Consider the following 21,332-nt stretch of genomic DNA (forward strand, 5'->3'; position numbering starts at 1 on the left):
CACTTGAAAATCACATACAGTTGCATTTTCAATGGTACTTTTGGTCCACAACCTACTCCCAGATTTTTCAACTGGACCGGGATGGTTCATTTCTTGGTTTAAATTTTAACGTTATCGGTTCATTCATTTGCTGTCACAATGTTAGTACCTGAAGAGATGATGACATTAACCCACAAGATGGGGTCCATTCATTCTTTTTCTTTTAAGTGACTTTTAGATTTTAATTAAAAAGTTAACCAAACCTGTTTAAAACATCACCACAATAAAACTAGTGTAACTGACATAGTTTCATGCACGTAATTTTTTGCTGTTTCTCCCTCCATCCAAAATGACTAATTTTTTCAAAATGAAGAAATATGTCTTGATAACATTTTAAACGCTACAATGGAATTTCAATTTAAGGAAAAGGACAAAGTGTCTTTGTACTTAAGTTTCCAAAGAAATTGAGCAAGCATCTTTTTGCATTCTAAAGGTCACCAATTTCATCAGACCTACCTTCTTACATAAATTGATCAAACTGGTTATAAATTCATCAAATCTTCATGAATCTGATTCGATCCTCAACAGTTAAGTCACTTAGGTATTTTTTCTTAAGGTGGTCATCATTATGGTCCCAAATAAACTAGATAGTCAAATAGTGTACACTGATGCTCCAACTTCAACAAGCGTTTTACTACCACCAGGAAAGTTGTGTTTTTTGGACGTAATTTGGAGATGCAGAATTGTCAGGAAGGAACTTCTGGCAATATTTAGCATGCTAAACTTTGCGGCTGATACTGATGACATTTTAATGGCTATCAAACCATATCTCAAAAAATATATTTAATTTGGAAATTTTCAGAATTTCATTCATCAATAGAAATTAAATTTGAAATTTTCAAGCAAATGATCTACATTATTATGGTAAATTTTTAATTGAAAAGTTGATCCAAATCAGCTATAAAATCTCTTTTTTTTGTTGCACCGATCACAATCTGTTAAACAGTTGGTCACAGCAAAATGTTACACATGTAGCAAGGAACGGTGTCACTCTTAGGTGACTTTCACAAACTGTAGAAACCCAAATCTTATAAAATATGGAGGACAACAAAATATTAAAAATAATGATCAAAGAATTTACTGTCATAAATATCAAAAATTATAACCAAACAGAGAATTAATTATGCATACTGTAATCCATATATTCCTGGGAGTCTTCTCAGCTAAAAGACACCAACTTACTTACCGAGGTGGAAGCCATTGTCGGATGCGAAGAAAATGAAGGTCGAATTCAAGAGGGTTAAGTTCTCCAGGGTAGTTATGAGATCGGAGACCATATCATCAACGGAGAGTAGCGTTCTCCATCTATCAAGAAGCAGACGAGGAAGAAAAAAAAACTGCATCATATTTAAAATCTGCTCAAACTTTCCTCTAAATCTGGTGGCAGTATGACCCGACTGACATAATTCTGCGAGCAACATTCCATCCTGGTTTGCAAGACGAAGAACACAGAATGTATGTAAAAAAAATGTCACATTGTTGCAAGATTTTGAAGAATTTTCTCCGTCAGGCCTGAAACTGGTACTAATATTGCTATATTTATGTTGTGTTGTGCCACCAAACTGATGTTCTGATCTAGATATTATTTTCATGTGTTGAAGGGCAATGAAACAATGCACTCTCTCATTATTATGTGTTGTAAAGCAAACTAAACATCTGCATTCAATTATCATTTGTGTGTTTAAATATCAACAATTGCTCTGGACACTGTAACATGATCATGTCTTTAATAAGTGAAGCAACAGTAATTAATATCTTTATGTTGTTTTATTATTAGATTGCTGTGTGAATTACCAATTACCAATCACTACCTCTGTTGTTATGCACAGTTGGTTTCCGATACTATTAGCATGTTGACCCTAAGTAATGAACAGTTCTAAATAATTGTTTGTTATTTATTGGAATGTGCTGTAACATTAACAATCATAACATTCTATTGTTTATAAACAGTCGCAATAATGTCATGTTTCTCAAAGTAGTTAACACTGTTACCGACACTAATTTTGATGTTCATATTTTGTGTAGCAGGTTTGAAGTCGCTGAAGTTTGTCTCGTTAATACTTTGGTTCCTGTAAAAAAAACCTGCTATATATGCAACTTTACACTTGTATAGCAATTTCCAAATTTTGAATAGCATTTTGAGATGCGACATGTGTCTATTACAAACGAGCAGGCAGCAATGAATTGAGAGAACCTGGGTTTGTTATTGGACAGGAGAGAGTTGTCATGGTTTTTAGGCATGGTGGTACATGTGTCCGGGTTAACTGATGCCACCTGTCTAAAAGTTAATCCTAAGTCCCCTGAAACAAAGATGGTCAGTCACTGAAGTCTCCACAAATGATGCAATTCCAAGAACCATTTGTGACGAGCATAAGCGAAGCTTTGAGAGATAAATTGGACCTTGAATCCGATAATTAATACGATGTTTCCCCCACAGTGTGATCCAGAGGTTTCGGACGTGACTAAACATGATGGAAACAACAGTGATGCTGGTTGTTTCTTCTCGACTACTCTCCCTAAAAATGGGCAGCAAAATAAAACATACACGGGGATTGATGAAAAGACAGTGTAATCCTAAAACATTGGTTCAATGTTGAGTACGTCGAACCAGAAGCTGTTGCTGGGGTGCCAAAGGCTATTGAATTAGATAGCATATGTGAGCCGGAAATTCTTGGAAACCACAAAGAACAGAGTCATGAAGTAAGTGTACTTCTGCTTGACCACCACTTGACCACTGCTTGACCAGTGCTCGATCAAGCAGAGCAAGAGGAGCTACAAGAGTGGAACGAGTTCTCCGTGTAAATAGAAATTCTAGACAAAAGGACAAGCAGGTATTACCACCAGATGGGTGTGTACCGTTAAAGTACCTCCAAGAAGACACATTCCAACAGCTCGACTAGTGGCCAGAGGCTTTGAAGATTCTGAGAAAGATTGCATCAAGAAAGCTTCTCCCACCTGTTCTACAGACTCACAGAGACTACTCAAAATGAATAGAATGTTAGTTTCATGAACATCCAAACTGCTTAATTCTCCAAGGATCACCTTTACACAGAAATGTTTAACATTAGGCCTCCCAAAGAAGCTGATACCAACTTGATCTGGCATCTTGTAAAGTGTGTATATGGACTGGGTGATGCCTCCCTCCATTGGTAAGATAAAGTAAAAGGAAGTCATGACCAACTGTGGTGGCAAAGCTTCCAAGATTGACCCGGCAGTCTTCCATTGGTTTCAGGGAGAGAAAAGGATTACTGTAACTTTTAGCCAGTCACATAGATGATTTCGTATTGGCTGGAGAAGTTGTAATCAAGAAAATCAGAAAATGTTATTTGTGTACGAGAAGAGGCATCCACATCCTTTCAGTACATCTTTCCACAAAGACAGGTTGTCTTGAACTTGACCAGAAAGCCTACATTAGCCATCTACAAATTATTCCTGTGTGAAAAGAAAGAGCCACAGAGAGAAAAGGACCCACTAGTGAAAAGTGAAGTAGATGCTTTGAGGGCTTAGACTGGCCAAATGATATGGGTTGCTAACCAGACCCGTCCACATGTCTTGTTTGATGCCAGTACCCACAGTTCCTCACTACAGAATGGAACAGTTTCTGACATTTTATTGGATGTGAACAAATTCAGCAGGTGAATTCAGCCTGAATCCATTCAGCTCAAGTTTCACCAGCTTGGCAGGGATGACTCATTAAAACTGATAGTTTTCAGAGCTGCATCTCTTGGTAATCTTAATGACGGAGGCAGTCAAGGAGGGTACTTTATATTCCTTACAGGAGACAACATCGGCTTAATCTCTCCATTGGCCTGGCAGTCAAAGAAGGTGAGAAGAGTAGTATGTATTACCCTAGCAGCTGAAACCCTAGCAATGGTGTTGACACAGGTATATTCCTAGGTTTATTGTATTCCAGAGCTCACAACTGGAAAAGCGAATCCGAACATCTTACCTCTGACCTGCATTACTGACAATCACTCCCTTTTTTATACCCTGCGTTCCACAAGTCATGTTGGTAAGAAACGTGTAAGGATCAAAATAAATGGAATCAAAGAACTTCTGCTTTCCAGTCAAATTTCCGCCATCCGCTGGAGTGAGGCTAAAGCTCAAGCAGCAGGTTGTCTAACCAAGAAAGGGGTTCTTCCTTCGGACTCCTGAGATATAATCAAAGAAGGATGTTGTGAACCAGTTTCCTGTCTTCCAGTGTATAGTGTTTATTGCCTTTGCCATTTTTGCTTTGACTTTCCATTATTTTCGCCTCTTGAAAGAAGAGGAAATGTTCACCTTTATTTTTGGCACTTTCGGCGTTTCATTTCGTGAGGAGCCATCTTGTGAAAATGCCATCTTGTTTCGTGTAGAGACGAAGAACGCGCGTGCGTAAGGAAGATTAAGAAAGTAAGATCAAAGTTTCAATATTGTTTAATTATGTATTAGAATGGGGGGATAAAATAAACTAACACTACCTTCTATCATAATAAACAGTCAGTCTACTGTATACTATTCTGATGTTTCCAGAGCAGTGAACCCTGCCATCATTCTGTTATTTATGATTATATTGTATTATTACGTATTAGAATGTGGTGTAAACTTAACAATTATTACACACATATTTTTAGAAAAAGTGAGTCTACTATTATATTTGAATGTTTCACAATTAGTAAACACTGTTCTATATCATTATGTCATTTATATTATTTATCTGGATGTGTTGATTTAGTGAATGAACAATTGCAAGCGGTGTTTCTTATTATTTGTTAAGATATCAATATTAGAAACAACAATCAGTATGTCACTCTGTCTGTTCTACAAATTTTATGTAATTTTTTACTGTTTCACATTGCAAACCTGGTGTCTTATCGAGTTTACTTATCTGACAAAATTGTCCATTAGCAATTGTGACATATTTTCCCTGGAATATCCCAGGTAAGAAAGAAATCAAATTTACATTCTGTTTTGGAGAGGCTGGTTAACCCTGTTTGCATTGTAACAAACTTGTTAGGATAGATTATTAACCACCTATAGGAGATCTTGGTTTCATTAAAATCACTTCAACCTTTGACAAAAACTGAAAATGAAACTGAAAACAAAAGAGTGACGTAACGAGACATGAAACGTCAAGTGTAGTTCATAACTTGCCACTTATCTCTCTTTTCAAAAGAATTATTTGACAAGCAGGAAAACAAGTAAGTAGAGTTAGCACATAGATACTGGTTTCGTAATCATGATAAAAAGCCACTCACGTTAATTAAACCAATGCTATGTTCCAGCTTAGGCTCTAACTTCCCACAAGGCTATCATGTTAGGCCACAGGTAGACCATAATCTAAAGTTTTAGTTTCAACATAATAGTTAAAATATATCATAGCTAAAAATACATTAATCAATCTTTTCATCAGATAGCAACAACGAAATGCCCTAAAAAATTCACCAGAAAATTAACAAAATAACTGAGGATAAGTGCAACAGTGCCGCAACCAATATCTATATCTATATAATATAAAATCGATGTCACACTAATAGAAGTCACAGTGAGGTGATGAATACAACAACTAATTTACTCAGGAAAATATTCCAAAAACAGCCGCCCATTCTATTCACTCTGTCAAACTTCCAAAATTGTAGATTATTAAATTAAAGACTACTTGGCAGACCTGTCAATGCCCATAATGTGTAGACCTGGAGATTCCCAATCCCTGCCCCCCTCCCCCCCCCCCATCAAAAACAAAAGAACTCGCAGATTGCTGCCTGAAACCTGGAGATATTGCAAACCATTCTAAAGTCAAATAAAATCCATTATTTTACCACTCTATGTCCACAAAACACTACCAAATCTGTGGTATATTGTGTATAGTGTTGTGAAAAAGACTTTTTATGGCCTAATTCTGTGGGTTTTATAAGTTTTGTATCAGTCACAATGATAAAATTATCCACATCACCATTTAAATCAGCTTTCCTTTGTTTTACTGGTTTAAGATTTTAATCAAGTATATCATTTCTAAACTAGTTTTGACACTTTTACATTAAATAGTTCTTTAAATTTGAAAAGTGTGATGTTGTTCTTTCCTGCACTGGTGAGGGCAATATTTGCTTTTGAAATAATATTTTGATATTTGAATATCAGGAAGTGTCCAAATTCTATATGCATACAAGGTAGTGTTCACTAAAATTTAAACTACCTTTCTTGAAGGGTTTGAAACTGAGGAAAAATATCATTTTTAAAAAAGAAAGTGAAAAAGATATAGTTTCCGGGTTCAAAGAAAAGTTAAGATGACTAATTGTGGGAATTTAAAGGGGTACTCTGATAGCAAACATTTTTTTTCTTTTTTTTTCCTCACAAATTTACTACAAAGGTTTTGAATAACTAAATAAAACAAGTCCTTATAGCCTGATTTCTCATAAAGACACAAATTAGTTTCATGAATTTTTATGAATCTTCTTAGCAACAGTGATTTGGGTCACATCCCCACAGCCATTGACTAGAAATCTACTTCATTTATCCACAGAGAGATGATATTTGCAAGGAAAGAAAAATTTTCACATTGATTGGGGCCTCAATTCTAGAGCATGTTAATAGGCAACATTAAAAAATATCACACTTTAATGAGAAATGAGAAACAACAACAGGAAGGGAGGGCATTTTGGAAAACACTTGTCATTTGGACATAACATACCACCCATTTTCTCATATTACCTGCAATAACAAGGGTCTAATCTGACACAAAATAAGACTCCCATTAAAATGCCATATTATAGTTAAGATGAAAGTATTGAGATGTGAATTAAAAATAGCAGTGTGCAATATATCTGTCATTCTAGGAAAATGTCACATGTCACAAAAACTACTGATAACGTTACATCAAATAATTGAGATCTGATACAGCCCTCTCATATTATGTCTGCCATCAGAATATAAAATTAAACAACTTTTTGGCAAAATTATCCCTTATTAAAGTGTTTGCTTGCTTCTCTTACCTTTTACGGAATGCATCATCAACATAATCCATAGAATCGTTGGACATAGGGTGTGGTGCTTGTTGAATCAGCCAATGTTTATTCTGTAGAGTGAGACAAATGAAACATGTGATAGCCTTGAATTTAAATCTACGGTGTTTACCCTTTTAAAGATCATTAATTTGTAATCTTAAGTTCATACCAAAATCACTTTTTACCAAACCACCTTGCATTCTGAAACTTAAACCTATTGCTGCCACCTATTACTTACAGTAACTCTAATGATTAACTATCCTACCACCATCTGTTGTATGTTTATATGTAGTATTTATTTTAGCTTAGGCACTTCTGCAATAGCCTGTATCAGTTCTGAAATGTTGATATTGAAAATAATAAAAAACACAATTAATTGCCAAACTAGAGTAACGTGTGGGCCAAAATTAACAATTCACGACACCCCTGTATAAGTTAGCAATACATTTTAATTCTTTAGAACACAAAAATACCTATTTGGTTATACAGCGTTCCAAGTCGGTTACATCACTTTTGGCCCAGTAATATGGTATGATAAATTAGCTCTACTAAGTTGTGGGGCAGATTGATAGCTGTGAACTTAAACTTAAGATTGTCTTTCCTACTCTTATTTTCAAATTTATTATTTATTATTCAAATTAATGGAATGGGCAACAGAAGACAATACCGCCACTACAAATTCATGATATCATCCACAGCCATATATCATCCACATTTAACAGCTTAGGGTTAAATTGCAACTTTCTCATCATGCATTTACAAGCACATGGTAGCTTGAACCCTAACTTCACAAAATGGAGGGCCACAAAATGTAAAACATGAGTAACTTGAAAATGAAATGTGCACAAATAAATCTTGATTTCTTTTGGCAGAAAGCACAGCTCTTTGAAGACTTTCTTTTTACACTTCCTTTCTGGTTGCATTTCTTTTCTATAATTACAAATTGAAACCAGTTATAATCATTTTCAGTATAAAAACTGGCCTAATGTGAAACACAAATTTGGCTGCTTAGTATTATGGCCAACAGTTTGCATTTTCGACGTCTGCGTTTCTCTACTCTCTGATAGTTTAGATCCAAATGCAAACTTTGGTGGCAGATTTAAGCAAAATGTGTTATTATGTGCGATTCACATTTTTTAACCACACTAAGTAATAGCCACATCCTGATAGCATGTTATGAAACAAAATCAACTTTAAATTTTTTGTCCTGACATTTTAGGAATGCATCTGGCAATCATCAGAGTGAAGTGATATCATTATTGCATATTTTAGCTTATCCAGAGATGAAGATATTATTTCTAAAACTAAACTTTGCAATTTGACAAAGTCTTGAACTCTGGGTACAATTGGCAGTTAACCAAGCATTCCAAACGGATCGCATTTCAAGGCAACACTATAAACACACACATTACAATAATGATGAAGACTGGCTTTTGAAGAACATCGTGATAACAACACAGAGTACTGGCTGTGCTCAACTTACCTTTTGTTACAGACAGACAATTAGCTATAGCGGAATATGATACCGAAGGCCGGAACCCATCAGAATCTCATATTACAAAGGCAAACGGGTAGGAAGGGGGCATGGGGAGGGGTTAGAATCCCAAAGCAATATATAAACATAAAAAACCTTCCCTTACCTGAAGCAGTCAAAATACTCAGGCATGCAGGATGATTTGTATCTGTTCTTACTTAGCATTCATTAAAACCGTTGAAAGTGTGCACCGTCAGTCACACTTTGCTTCAAAAAATCACTCAACTTGCTAAAAACATACAAAGAAACTTCCAACCCCCACTCATGGCATGTTAAATTACCTTTGCTTTTGTATTGAATGCCTTATCTCTTGGTGCTTTCTTTGTAGTGAAATTCTTCATGTACTGAGGGGCGGAATCGAACGGACGATGACAGGCGGGCGTCGATAGCATCATGAAGAATGGTTGATCGTTGCCTCTATTCACCTTCAAAAAGTCGATGGATTTATTGTGCTGTTAGGTAACGGAGAAGACAAGCATATTGTTGCATGCAATCAATTTTAAAGTTATGAACTTTTAACTTACACATGTGATATGTATATGACAAGTTGTCCAAGGCCTCTGAATAAAAACAAATCAAATGTTGCATTTTGTCCTCTCTGTTTCTTTCTAGAACATCTCATTTTAACTTATGATATAAATAAATAATTAAATAAATGGTATTATCTAAAGTGTCACTGGGATTATCCGGACCTCTTTTATTTCAATCCTGGATTAATTCCAGATCTAAAATCCCAATCATTCATAATTTCATAATTCTACACATCTATCACCACTGTAATCCAGTACTTCAAGTTCCGTGAAAAGCAAAGTTCCCTTTTGCACAATTTTTCTTCAATAACGAAGCTATGACTGTAGGCATGTTACTACTTCATATTATCAAACACATTATGCTATGAATAGTCAATAAAGTGGCAAGATATACACTAAGGTATTGGGAACTTTATCATCCAGACTTTCACCATATCTGGACAACTTTTGGTCCTGACAGCTGTGGAAAATCCTGGTGTTACCATAGCAACAAGATGTTCAAATGTGCCATCTGTGTTTATTAACCTCCTTTGTCTGGACTGTGGATCTACAAATGTCTACACAAGAAATCTGAATCTATACTTAAATATGAATGTAAGAGACTGACTTCGGTCAGCTTGCGGCTTTGATAAGCCAATGAGGCTTCTTCGCGAGTTCCTGCTTGCAGGAGGATCTAATATACATACATACAAACTGAAACAGTTTATGGCTTCTTTAGCTATATATTATGTAAGTTTTGTACCTACGATCCGGGTTTACTAAAGAATTTATCGCAACAAATCTTGATTTACAACATGCTGCTATTCACTTATTATATTCTTTACTGTTGTTCACTGTAATATGACTTACATCAGACTTGAAGATTCTATACTGCAAATGAATATTGATCGTAAAATGTAAAATAACGATCTTCATTACATCAGCCTCCATAATTTGTTTGTGATAAATGTTAACGGAAAAGTAATGTAACTAAAATATTACTGATATAACAATGTAAAATAAGAATAAAGAATGGAACTGGGATACTCACAATAAGGTCTGTAAGGTAATCTTTGTAATAATCGTCATGATGAGTCTCGACGACCCCATTCACTGATATGTTGTAGTTGTAATACACAGAGTTATAAATCTAGGGGTAAGAGAGAATGTAATTCTATCACTTGTAAATTTAATAACAATAATAATATTTGTTTTTTATATAGCACTTTATACCAGCGATAGGTCTCAAAGCACTTTACAGACGTTATATTACCCCTGGTCAATGATAATCAGTCCCAGAGACAATGCCTCCAGTCAGCAGCAGTTATATACTGCGCCCAATGACAAGTTACCTCGCAAGTACCCATTTAACCCCTGGGTGGAGAGAGGCAAGTGAGATAGAGTATCTTGCTCAAGGACACAACGTAATGAACTAGGCAGGAATCGAACCAGCAATCCTTGGATCACGAGTCCGACGCCTTAGCCAATTGGCCACCACACTCTTTTACCTATTTACCTATATATGGATTATTGGGAAAAGTTAATGAGAGAGAAACATGTATATCATATGGGTGTTTGTGTGCAGACATTCACTCAAATAGAACATTTGATACATCCAGTAGGTTGAAATGAGTGGAAGTGATTTATTAAAATAAACTAACTTTTCTGAAACCAATTTTCTATTATCCAAATTTGTGATTGACAATCGACGATGCAGATACAGACATGGTTATATAAAATCTCAATGCTCTTCAATTTTTTTTTGGTACTGTTTGCCATCAGTGCTGCATAAACTAAGCTGCACTAGAAAATGAAGTCAACTTAATAAATCGCACACACAAGTGTAATAATATAACTTACAGATGACACTGAATAAAACTAATAAAAATCACATGATGAGAAGAAAGGCCACATATTTTTGCTTACCAAAGACTGCTAGTATCAATGGAGTAATAAAACTACCTCCAGGGGTCAAGTAAACTACAAACATAGTTGAATACTTGAATTAAGAAACAGTCACCCTATAGTTACTGCATATCTATTAATAACCCTAATGACAATATGAAGTCGAGCTTGTTATTTATTGTTCTCTGATAATGCTATCAGTAGGTTTTTACTATTGCAACCAAGGGTTTTAGCAAATGGATTACACAATAATACTAACTTAGATACTGTCAGACTGTGTGTTTACATTGTAAAACAAGCTACTCAATCAACATATTTACAGTACAAATGCTATTCATTCACTCACTGCATAATTAAACTGGCTGCTTGGCTTCTGTATGCTGGCCATAAACTTTTGGCTATTTACTGGCTAAATGCCAGCAGGTTTTGCTGTTTGCCAGCACTGGCAATGTTCTGCATGTAAACATTAGGAGCTTAAACACAGAATTGAATGATTTTCCTTTCCTAATATAAACCACATAATATTACTTATTATCGGCACATGTTATTGGGATTCTCTCAAAAGCCTGTACAGTAACTACAGTGTGTGTTGTAATTCAGGACAATGACAGTGAAAACTTGATTTTTGTCTTTGTATGTAATCACTTACAAAATTCATGCAACCCTGCACTGTAGCACTTTTGTACAAACATTTCTCGATCAAAGATTTTATGAGGCAATATATTACTCTAACAAAACTTTTAAAGTCCCTTGGCAAATTTAGAGTGCAGTAATTCAAATAAGCATTCTGTGCCTTGTTACAGAATAGTAAACAGGTGCCTCCGGTAATAAAATGCAAGTTTAGTCTTCTAGCTACTGGAATTGATGTGGCTTAAAACTTGAGTAAAATCATAACCAAACAGGAATTTCTTTTAAGGTTGACAATCTCAAGCTTTGACTTTCCGTGCATTGAACGCTACCGTAGGCTTCATCTGAAGAGTTCTTGAGAAGTTTGCTGTTAGTATTGACAATTGAATTGCATTGCATACCCTGAGCATATCATACCACCTCACATGCATATCCAGTATTCTGCTCTCCCTTGCCATTCCCCTCCCTACCACAGGTAAATCAAACTGTATCAATATTTTACACATTTCCTGTATTTATCACCTTTTTTCCCCTGTATCTTTCATGTCTTCCCTGTATTCCCTGTATTTTCCCTGTATTTATCACCTTTTATTCCCTGTATTTATCACCTTTTTTCCCTGTATTTTTCCTGTATTCCCTGTATTTTCCCTGTATTTATCACCTTTTATTCCCAAATATTTATCACCTTTCCTTTCCTTCAAATACTTTGTCACTATCTTTCAGAACATGTAGGTGTCACGTGTGCTGTAATAAAACTGATATTCGAATACCGACAACACAACACGGAGACAAAGATTGTAGAGGACGGAAAACGTATCTTCCTGGCATTTCCTCCATGCAAGCTCAATGACTGTTGACAACACATTCCTCCTTGAAGCTGATAACATCCCTCAAGCCAACATCAAACAAACCATATTATTGTCCGGAAATATTTGGAGGGTCAACAAACACATGGACTTTACTGGGCACTCTAAAGTAAATCAAATGGATTGGTTAGACAACACAGATTGGTATTCAGCACACCCCTCCATGTCTGTTAATTTAGTCAAAACTACACAATGACCTATACACAGGAAAATATATACTGTCTTATAGGAAATGCTGTAGATAACTGAAGGAAACTATCAAGGTTTTATAACCTTTAAAGTTTATCAGAGTTTACATCATGGAATGTGTGCACCAATCAGTGACGTAATATGCAAATTTAAGTTTCCTCTCAACATATCCAAGTCTGCATTATGTCACCAAATGACTCTCTTCTAAAGATAAAATCTTTAGCTGAGTACAAGCAGATATAATTTTGTGTAACATGATAGTATTTTATATTGGTTTGTTCATTGCTGTATGAAAATGTTTATAAAAAGTACTTTAAATTGACAAATATATATATATATATATAGATTAGAAAGTAAAATAGCTTGTATTCTTTCTGTAATATGTATTACTTTTATGTCCAAAACAGTATCCCTCACCTTTGCCCAAAATCAATCAAATTTATCATCATTTGTGCCAAACTTTAATTTTTTCATCTTTGTCTCCATTAATTGATCCACTGATATAGTAGAGACTGCACAGAACTAATGTAAGTATGTACAATTCTCTATGTTTACAATACTAACTGATAACAGGTATTCCTATTTCGCTTTTTGTCCCAATGACTTCAGCCGCAATACCTGAGATGTAATGTACATCAGACCTCCAAGCGGCTCTTCAACAAATATACAAGTTTGTGTATGAAGGGATGCCTTAGTAGGTTTTGCCACATAAACCTAGAATTGTTTGCTGTTTTATAAAAAGAAAAACATCACAGGTTTTTGGAGACCATCCTACTGGGTGTTCCACCCTATATGATGTCACAAGTTACAATGTTCAGGCATTCTCTAAAATTGGCATAATGGCAGAATCTATATTTTGAATGATTTCAGTTAAGCCATGGAATGAAAGAAAAAAAACCCACAATGGATATAAGCACTATATGTGGACCCTCTACCAGGCCCTAAGCCTGAGTACCCTACCGGCTTTATCCTGCGCAATGCTCAATCTAGTTATAGTAAGATTTCAATTCTTTCTGGCCTTTGCAGAAAATTATTTGAGAACTGCTGCCCTACACATTGACCTATCCTACATTGTGTGTCAACCTTCTATGCATGATGCACAGGTCTTTCAAACCCAATATAGGCATATCAAGCATTTAACAAGCCAAGTCTAAAGTACAAAGCACTTTAATTGGTATTAGTTTACAGGCATTTATAACCTGGTAGATCTTATCTGGAGGCTTTTTATCGTGATGCCAACATTTTAGTTGACTGAATCATCCTGCTAACCTTTAAAGCCCTCTGGTTGAAATGCACTTAGTAAGTAATGATGGGAACAGGACATCACTGGAAAACAGAAATGCCTCTGTTGTTGCCGTTCGATTGATACGATAATTGATGTCAAATGACAGTAAACTTGCAGAAAGGAATGACACTTTGACATCATCAGAAAACGCAGCAAATAACTACAACTGAGATATCAGTTCAATAACTGTGCTAGCAATGCACAGGTTACCGCAGCCATGGGTACCCTGAACAGTCATATAGCCATGAGGTAAGGTTCCCACCCCCCCACCCTTGACGTACCAAAGCATTGGCAATGTCACATAAACTATTAGTAGCTCCCTTCCCACCATCCCCCCCCCAAAAAAAGTGGTAGTTATACTTATCTGTTGTAGCTGCCCATTAATTCACCACAAACCTCTAATATATATGAATCTACCCCTACTAGATAAACCAATCTCCTGTTGGATACTCCTTGCTGGCTATTTCCATATCCTTCATAAATATACTCTGCTCACTTCTTAAGTATTGGCACAAACAGATGATGCCTAAATGCTTAAAGAGGCTCAAAAGGCATAAATTGTTTTTCCAAATTGATTAAATGTTTTTCCAACTTGATTGTAACTTCCAAGCAAAATTGCATAAAAAGGTAAAACTTTCATTAAACTAGGTGACTATGACAGAAAATTGGTGAGCGATGAAAAAACTTACCAAACCATTCCAGTCATCCCAGCCAGGTGGAATGTGTCCAGCTCCCCCAACACTTGGATCACCATACTGGAGAAAACAAGGTAACCATAGTAACAAAAATCAAGCAAGTTTCCATTAAATGAAACATACATGTGGCCAATAACTGCTATTAATACAGGGGTTCTCCTTATGAGAGTTTGCTGGTTTTTCCCATTGAAAACATGGCCTTTCAAGTAACAATACTGTTAATGCTAAATATATATACATGAAATGTACCAGAAAAGTGTTACTTGTGTAAAAGCAAGTGGGCCTGACATTTTGATCCTAGCAGGATCTTCTTCAGAGGCTGAGTGAAGACCACTGAAGAAGATCCTGCTAGGGATCGAAACATCAGGCCCACTTTAATACTTGTACACATTCTCTTACACAGGCTCTTTAGTGGATAAGCAGTTTGCTAACAGTTTTATTTTTATTTTGAAGTGTTGCTTTTAACAGACATATGGATAGGGTTTATTGTCTGACAAGTCAGTTAGTAATCATAGACCACCAGGCAGTTAGTAACTAGAACCTCAAACCACCATAACTCCTACAAACGCATTACTGTTAATGCTTTCAAGTCTCAATGTGTGTTTGCCAAATTTATAAATCTTGACCTTTCCAGCTTACTGCCCTAAAAGCTCAGTAAAAATGACACTGTTCTATGCAATTTTCATAGTATTATTCATTTTTCATTTTTATTTATCTGTCGTTAAACATTTTGAGCTAAATAAAATTGGCCAGATTTTTTAATGCGTCCGTACATTCTACAAACTTCAATCAAAATTTGCAAGCCCAGCCCAACAGATCACGCGCAAATCAAATCTCTCTGTTTTATTTATGACTATAAGGCCTATCTTACTTTCATTTTCGTGATTAGCCTGTGTTAGGTGTCTTGAATAGTATCTTTCTTTCAGTCTTACCGATGTAGCTTGCAAAATTGTGACATTTTCTTTCATCGCAATGAATAAACTGGTATTTTCAGACGTTTCCTCCGTGGAATTGGGTAAAAAAGTGGACGATACAAGTATGTGTATAGGTTACATTTGTGTAATGAGCATGCTGATATGGGCGGTCGCAGTGATTTTACTTAAATCATTCGTGCTATAAGAGCAACAGAAAATAAATTTCTTTCTTTCATATGCGACAGCTTTTCTCCATTCCACCTGATCACAATCTGCTTCAGAAGTTTGTTTTCCGAATTCATCAGCAAACACATATTGAGACTAATAACATGATTAGTGTAATTACTTTATGCATTACACATTAAACTGAATAATAACACATCAAGCTATGATGAAAAACTATGAGAATGCTCACAGACTCATAGTCACCCAAAAGAACCGATGTCATCGATTGACAGTACATCACATTCAGCTGATACAAGCTAATATAACATCTTCATTTCCATCAGGAGTCAAGACAAGGACTGTCTATCTTGGGTTTGCATGCATGTGGAGAATTTTCCATATTACCTTAAGAAGACACGAAGGTTAAATAGCTAACTTCCAAAATACATACGTCATTGGCTGTTCTGCATCTGAAAGTTAAAACTGAGTTCAGATTAATTGATAGATATTTCATCACTTCAGTTTAAGTTGTTTAACAATAAACAAAGCTCTTAGAAAGTGATTCGAAAAGAACGACTCAAGACTTTCTCTTTTACCTGATTGAGATATTTTCCGGCAAAGAAGGTGTAGTAGCCTTGAGCTTGCAGTTGTGTAGCTAACGTATTCTTCTCTGGGCCTTTTTGCCAAGTGGTGCTGCTGCAGTTACCGCTTATGCTGTTGTTGACAGCTTCATGATTGTGGACGTAGTTTCCGGTTAAAATACTTGATCGGCTCGGACAGCAGAGCGGGCTAACTGTAAACTGAAACCAAAGAGAAAATTGATCTGGATGAGAAAATACAGGCAGTTTTGTATCTTCAAATGGAGTTTCTGTCTGAAAGATGGAAAGGGTGGGGACTTGCTACAGCTATCAAATGATGTGGAAGGCATTGTTAAGATATCTCACAACAAGTGGTTCCTCATGTCGGGCACCCTGATATACCACAATAATGAAAATACTGACCATTACACTGACAATTCACAAATAAAATCAACTGTTGAAACTTGAAAATCTAAAAAGACTAAAATACTTTTTTCACTTGAAACTTGGATCATGGGATGAGAGGCACTGTTTATGTACCATTCTCCCTTTAACAGCAACCGTGCAGTAACATCTAGAAAACTGGGGCAGCTCACAAATTTTGGCTGTAAGTTCATATCTTCTTTGGCAATATTTATTTTAAGGTACAAGGTTTTTTGACTGAAATGGAAAAAAAAGTATGCTTGAATAATTAAGCAACCCATGGGATATCTTGGTTGATATTAACTGAATTGGAAATGATTCATGTCTAGCCTACTTCTTGTAGCCTACTTCCGTAAGTCCTTGCCACGCAGTCTTCCATTTCATGCTTGAGTATTCCAGAACTGCTAGAAATACCCCCATGGCAAATACAACACCAACCCATTGGGTTAAATCCAAGAATGACATCACAAGTGAGGTACATGGACAGATAGAGTTTTTTGCAGTGGCACCATCAAGGATGCAATAGATTAGGTACACATATAGATGCGGCCATATCTAGCAAGACAGATAGACAGTCCATAAACCAATGAATGTTTGATTGAACTGAATATAATTATGATGCTCTTCTCCAAATTGTTTGTTTGCTTTTGGACAAAGAAAAAAGCTTTTCTGAGATCAAATAGAATGATATTAAACTACGGGATCAGCCAAGGTTTTGCTAGAGAATGGGTAGGCTCCACCCCGACCACTTACCATATTCTGGAAGGTCATGCCACCGTTACCGAGTAACTTCAAGGTTTTCACCATAGGGATCTGAGAAACAGAGATAAAGAGATTGTATGCTTCTCTGTCAGTTGCCTTTGGAGGTTTACATGAAGAATGCTCCTACAGTTACAGTTCAGTTTTTCACAGGCCTGTATAAATATCAATTTCAATGGTCCAAAGAACAATGGATTCAACGTAGCAATGTATGCTCTACAAAGTGAAGACTAAGAGACCACATCCACTCACTATGTAATTGGCACAGCATATTACACAGCCTACCCTAACCTATTAAATATACCCCCAATAACATGACTTAATCCTATTGTCAGCTTTAACAATGTAACAAAATGTAATGTAACACAGAGTGACATCTTTTACATCATCTCAAGGAGTGATAGGTATATTGTGGGTACCGTTGGTATCAAAGGAGATGAGCACTCTTTATGGATTTTATTGTTAAGTTATGCATACACATGGTACCTTTGGAATTTACTCTGTATTATACTGTAGTGCAGTACCTTGGTATTCACAGTGGGGGTCACGACCCTGCTTAGGGTCACCAAAATAGTCAAATGAAAAAAGAAATTGGAAATTATTTTGAACATAAATTAGTGTCAAACATTTTGCAATGAAGCACCCTTGATCAAATAAAAATGCCTCAATAGGAGGGGGTACATCCTCCAAGTAGAACCCTTTCCCCAGGCCACAATATCTGCCCACAGAAGGTTGCTGAGGTAAGGAAGGTGAAAATTAGGGTTAATCAGGTAAAAAAGTTTGGAAACCAGGGGTGCAGATTCTCAACTTCAATGGCAACAAAAGGTTGATTTTTGTACTGTAGTTAGGCAAGTTAAATTCTTATGATAAAATAAGGAATTTTTAAGTGGAAGTAGTAAGATACAGTACTAACACATGTATATCTTCACAAATTAAACTGGTATAAAAATTACATCATCATGCAGCTGGAATTCAATCACACATCTTTGCTTTAATAATGGAATCAAGAAAATTCCTCACCATTCCTCCTAACTCAACATCCTGGTCGTCTGTTAAAATAAATACAATGTTTGGTTTTGTTGTATCAGTTTTCACAAAACAAGAAAGAAGGAGGGCCAAGATTCCTTTGAACAGAAACTGATCCATTTTTGTAGAACCTGGGGAAAAGAGAAAAATAAAGCAATTTCATAACCTTGCATTTAATACTCAATTACAAACAAGAATACATGACAAAACAAGTTTCAAGGCCTTGGAGATATGACAACTTGGAATTTATATTAATCAAAACAAATGAAAGTTTTTCTCTTGCAATTGATTGATGAAATTAAGTGAATATGTTGTCCAAGGATAATATAGTCTGAGAAAATGGTTAGCAATTTTTTTAACCTAAGTTTATATGTATCAATGAGTAGCCCAAAAGGCACTGTTAAGTGTTTATTAATTGAGGTGATGTGCAGGGAATGGGGGTTTGAAGGTTCATATACAACTTGCTACTTATTCAGCTTGAGACACTAGATCCTAGTCTGCCAAAAGATGAACTGCGCCATAATCTAGTTATTTTCAAAAATTAAAAATAGTGTCACTTTCAGGGAAACTCACAAGTTCAATGATGATTTATAGATATGTGGGCAGTTCTCTATTCTGATGGTGGACACAATGTGATACTTTGCTAGGCATTATTGTTATTAATTCATATTATCTTTTTATATATTTTTTTCCTGGGGGAGGGGGAGGGAATGGGAGGAGGGGTGTTAGCAAGACATAGGTTGAAAGGATGAAATGAGTTTCATATGTACTAAAAAGTTGCATGTTCACTGCTGGACCTATTCACATTTTTAAATTTCACATAACTTGCATCTTCCATTGTAGTTTTGATTTGTGTTTACACATTTCCAGTGTTTATATTGAATATTAATCACAAGATTTTGGGTCCCATTTGTTTTAGCAAATATTTGCAAGTACCTAAAATATGCCAAAAAGTGTTTTTGTAGACTTCAAAGGCTGCCTTAATTTTTAGTCAACAGTGCCTTGATGTAGTATCTTACTTCTCAGCAATATTTACCTCTAAGCAGTATCTTACTCCTCAATATGACAGCAGTAACATACATGCATACGGTATCAATACATTTTGCTAATAGCCTTGCCTACACAGATAAATAAACTAAATAAGAGCATAGCATAATACTATTAGCCTAGCTGAATGACTAACTTTAAACAGGCAGCATCACATATATCTAACTTTTGTTTCTGATATCTATTTAACAATAACATCTTCCTAAATTAGGCTGGGCATAACCATGCATACCTAGGAGCATATCTGGTTTATGTTGGTGATTTTCATAGCTTAGTCTAACAAGTAACAAAGGTTTGGATGTACAGGTCTGCAAGGTCAACTTCTAAAAATGCCTTTGTATTGTGTTGCAAAATAAAGTCAACGGCTTACTAAGTTTGTCCTTAAAACAGAAATGACCTGACCTAGGAAGCCTTATTTAGCCTACTAAACGAGCCTAGCCTAAGTTAGATCACTAAGCTGGTGGTCCCTGCATTCATGGCATCCTGCCTTAACACTTTTAACTAAGGCTATATACTAACATTAGCCTTGGCTGGAGCTGATGACCAAATAGGCCTAGCCTTGGCCTACAGTCACCTAGGCCAAATTGTTCAAAATAATAACTGGCAAAGGCAAATGCGCTAAGCCTAACTTTTGCCAATGCATGCAGTATAACTATAAGTAGACTTAAACTTAGAATAAGAGGCCTTCTTAATACCCCAAAAAATACGTTAACCTCCTATCTAACAATTAAGTTAGGTCACTAACTTAGGCCTAGCCTGATTAACTTACTTAGCATAGGCCTAGGCCAAGTCCTTAAATAAAGTCCAAAATACATTTCAATTACCGAAGCCTTGATAACAAACATGAAAACAAACCCGGAACTGATACTAACTCACGAAGATTTTAATAAACAATCAATTCAACAGTTCTAACTTCTAACTGCAGCGACTAGGCGAGTATCAGCTGTGTCATGACTGCATTGTGGTTGGAGATTTGTGTGGGTTAGATACGGTGTCGCGAATTTATACCTCACAAGATTGTGTGCATACATGCAGTGTAAGTCACACCGATTGTCAACAATCGTCATCCTCAAACAGCTCACGTGCAAACACAAGGGACCAGCTCTAGTGCAGACGTTTTGTCATGTGACCTAACTGACCTCGGATCGGTTTGACGAACCCGTCAGGTTGTACAGTTGCGCCCTAATCGCCCACCCAGCCAGAGCGCTTTATTTTCGGTTCTGCGTCAAGCATTATTTTATTGAGACCGAAAAAAGGAACATCACACCAAAAGAGAGGGATAATTACGAAGGGGTTCACTGAATTTGAAAAGGATGGGGTCGGTGGGGGTATATCTACCAAGTTTTTTTTTCTCCTCAGGGGATCCGTTGTGTAGTTTGAGAGAAAGATTGAAGTGTTGTACTGATGCCAACCGATTCACGATTTTCGTGGCTTCATCCATAGTGTTGTATATTTGAGGGGAAAAAAATACATCAGATTAACATTAATGTTAATATTAAGCCTTGTACTGAGAAGCCGACGACATTATCAATTCTCTTACTTCTCTTCTGGCACTATACCACATAAATTAACAATGATGGCATTTGGCTCATTTATCCGTATAATAAAGTAATATAATTACACCGTAGCCTATATTTCACACAGTACTGCTCTGTTCTACTCTCGTTTCCTTTGTTTATATCAAACAAATGGAAGTTAACTGGCCCTCAGTATCGTCGAGAAGCACCGGAAATCTTCATGTAAATTACGTCAATGAAAATACGTATGTGATTTTGTAAATAAAATAAAACT

The 21,332-nt window shown here is 36.1% G+C and overlaps 1 protein-coding gene across 4 annotated transcripts in view; it reads right to left on the bottom strand.

The window, feature by feature from the left end:
• The window catches only part of LOC139961918 (N-acetylglucosamine-6-sulfatase-like), a 39,664-nt gene extending 19,001 nt beyond the window's left edge, over positions 1-20,663 (bottom strand). Inside the window, exons 1-9 of one of the 4 annotated variants that reach the window (XM_071961608.1) lie at positions 20,418-20,663; positions 18,489-18,625; positions 17,463-17,522; positions 16,305-16,508; positions 14,624-14,689; positions 10,114-10,212; positions 8,835-9,005; positions 7,008-7,090; positions 1,226-1,344 (exon numbers count right to left, since the gene is read on the bottom strand). In XM_071961608.1, coding sequence (XP_071817709.1) covers positions 1,226-1,344; positions 7,008-7,090; positions 8,835-9,005; positions 10,114-10,212; positions 14,624-14,689; positions 16,305-16,508; positions 17,463-17,522; positions 18,489-18,614 — 928 coding nt within the window. In that variant the 5' untranslated portion in view covers positions 18,615-18,625; positions 20,418-20,663. Of the gene's footprint in view, positions 1-1,225; positions 1,345-7,007; positions 7,091-8,834; positions 9,006-10,113; positions 10,213-14,623; positions 14,690-16,304; positions 16,509-17,462; positions 17,523-18,488; positions 18,626-20,365 lie in introns of all 4 variants that reach the window. The other 3 variants (XM_071961609.1, XM_071961607.1, XM_071961605.1) reach the window with 3 other exon arrangements.
• Positions 20,664-21,332: the final 669 nt, after the last annotated feature.

Source organism: Apostichopus japonicus, chromosome 20 (assembly GCF_037975245.1).
Source record: "Apostichopus japonicus isolate 1M-3 chromosome 20, ASM3797524v1, whole genome shotgun sequence".
Taxonomy (NCBI): Eukaryota; Metazoa; Echinodermata; class Holothuroidea; order Aspidochirotida; family Stichopodidae; genus Apostichopus; species Apostichopus japonicus.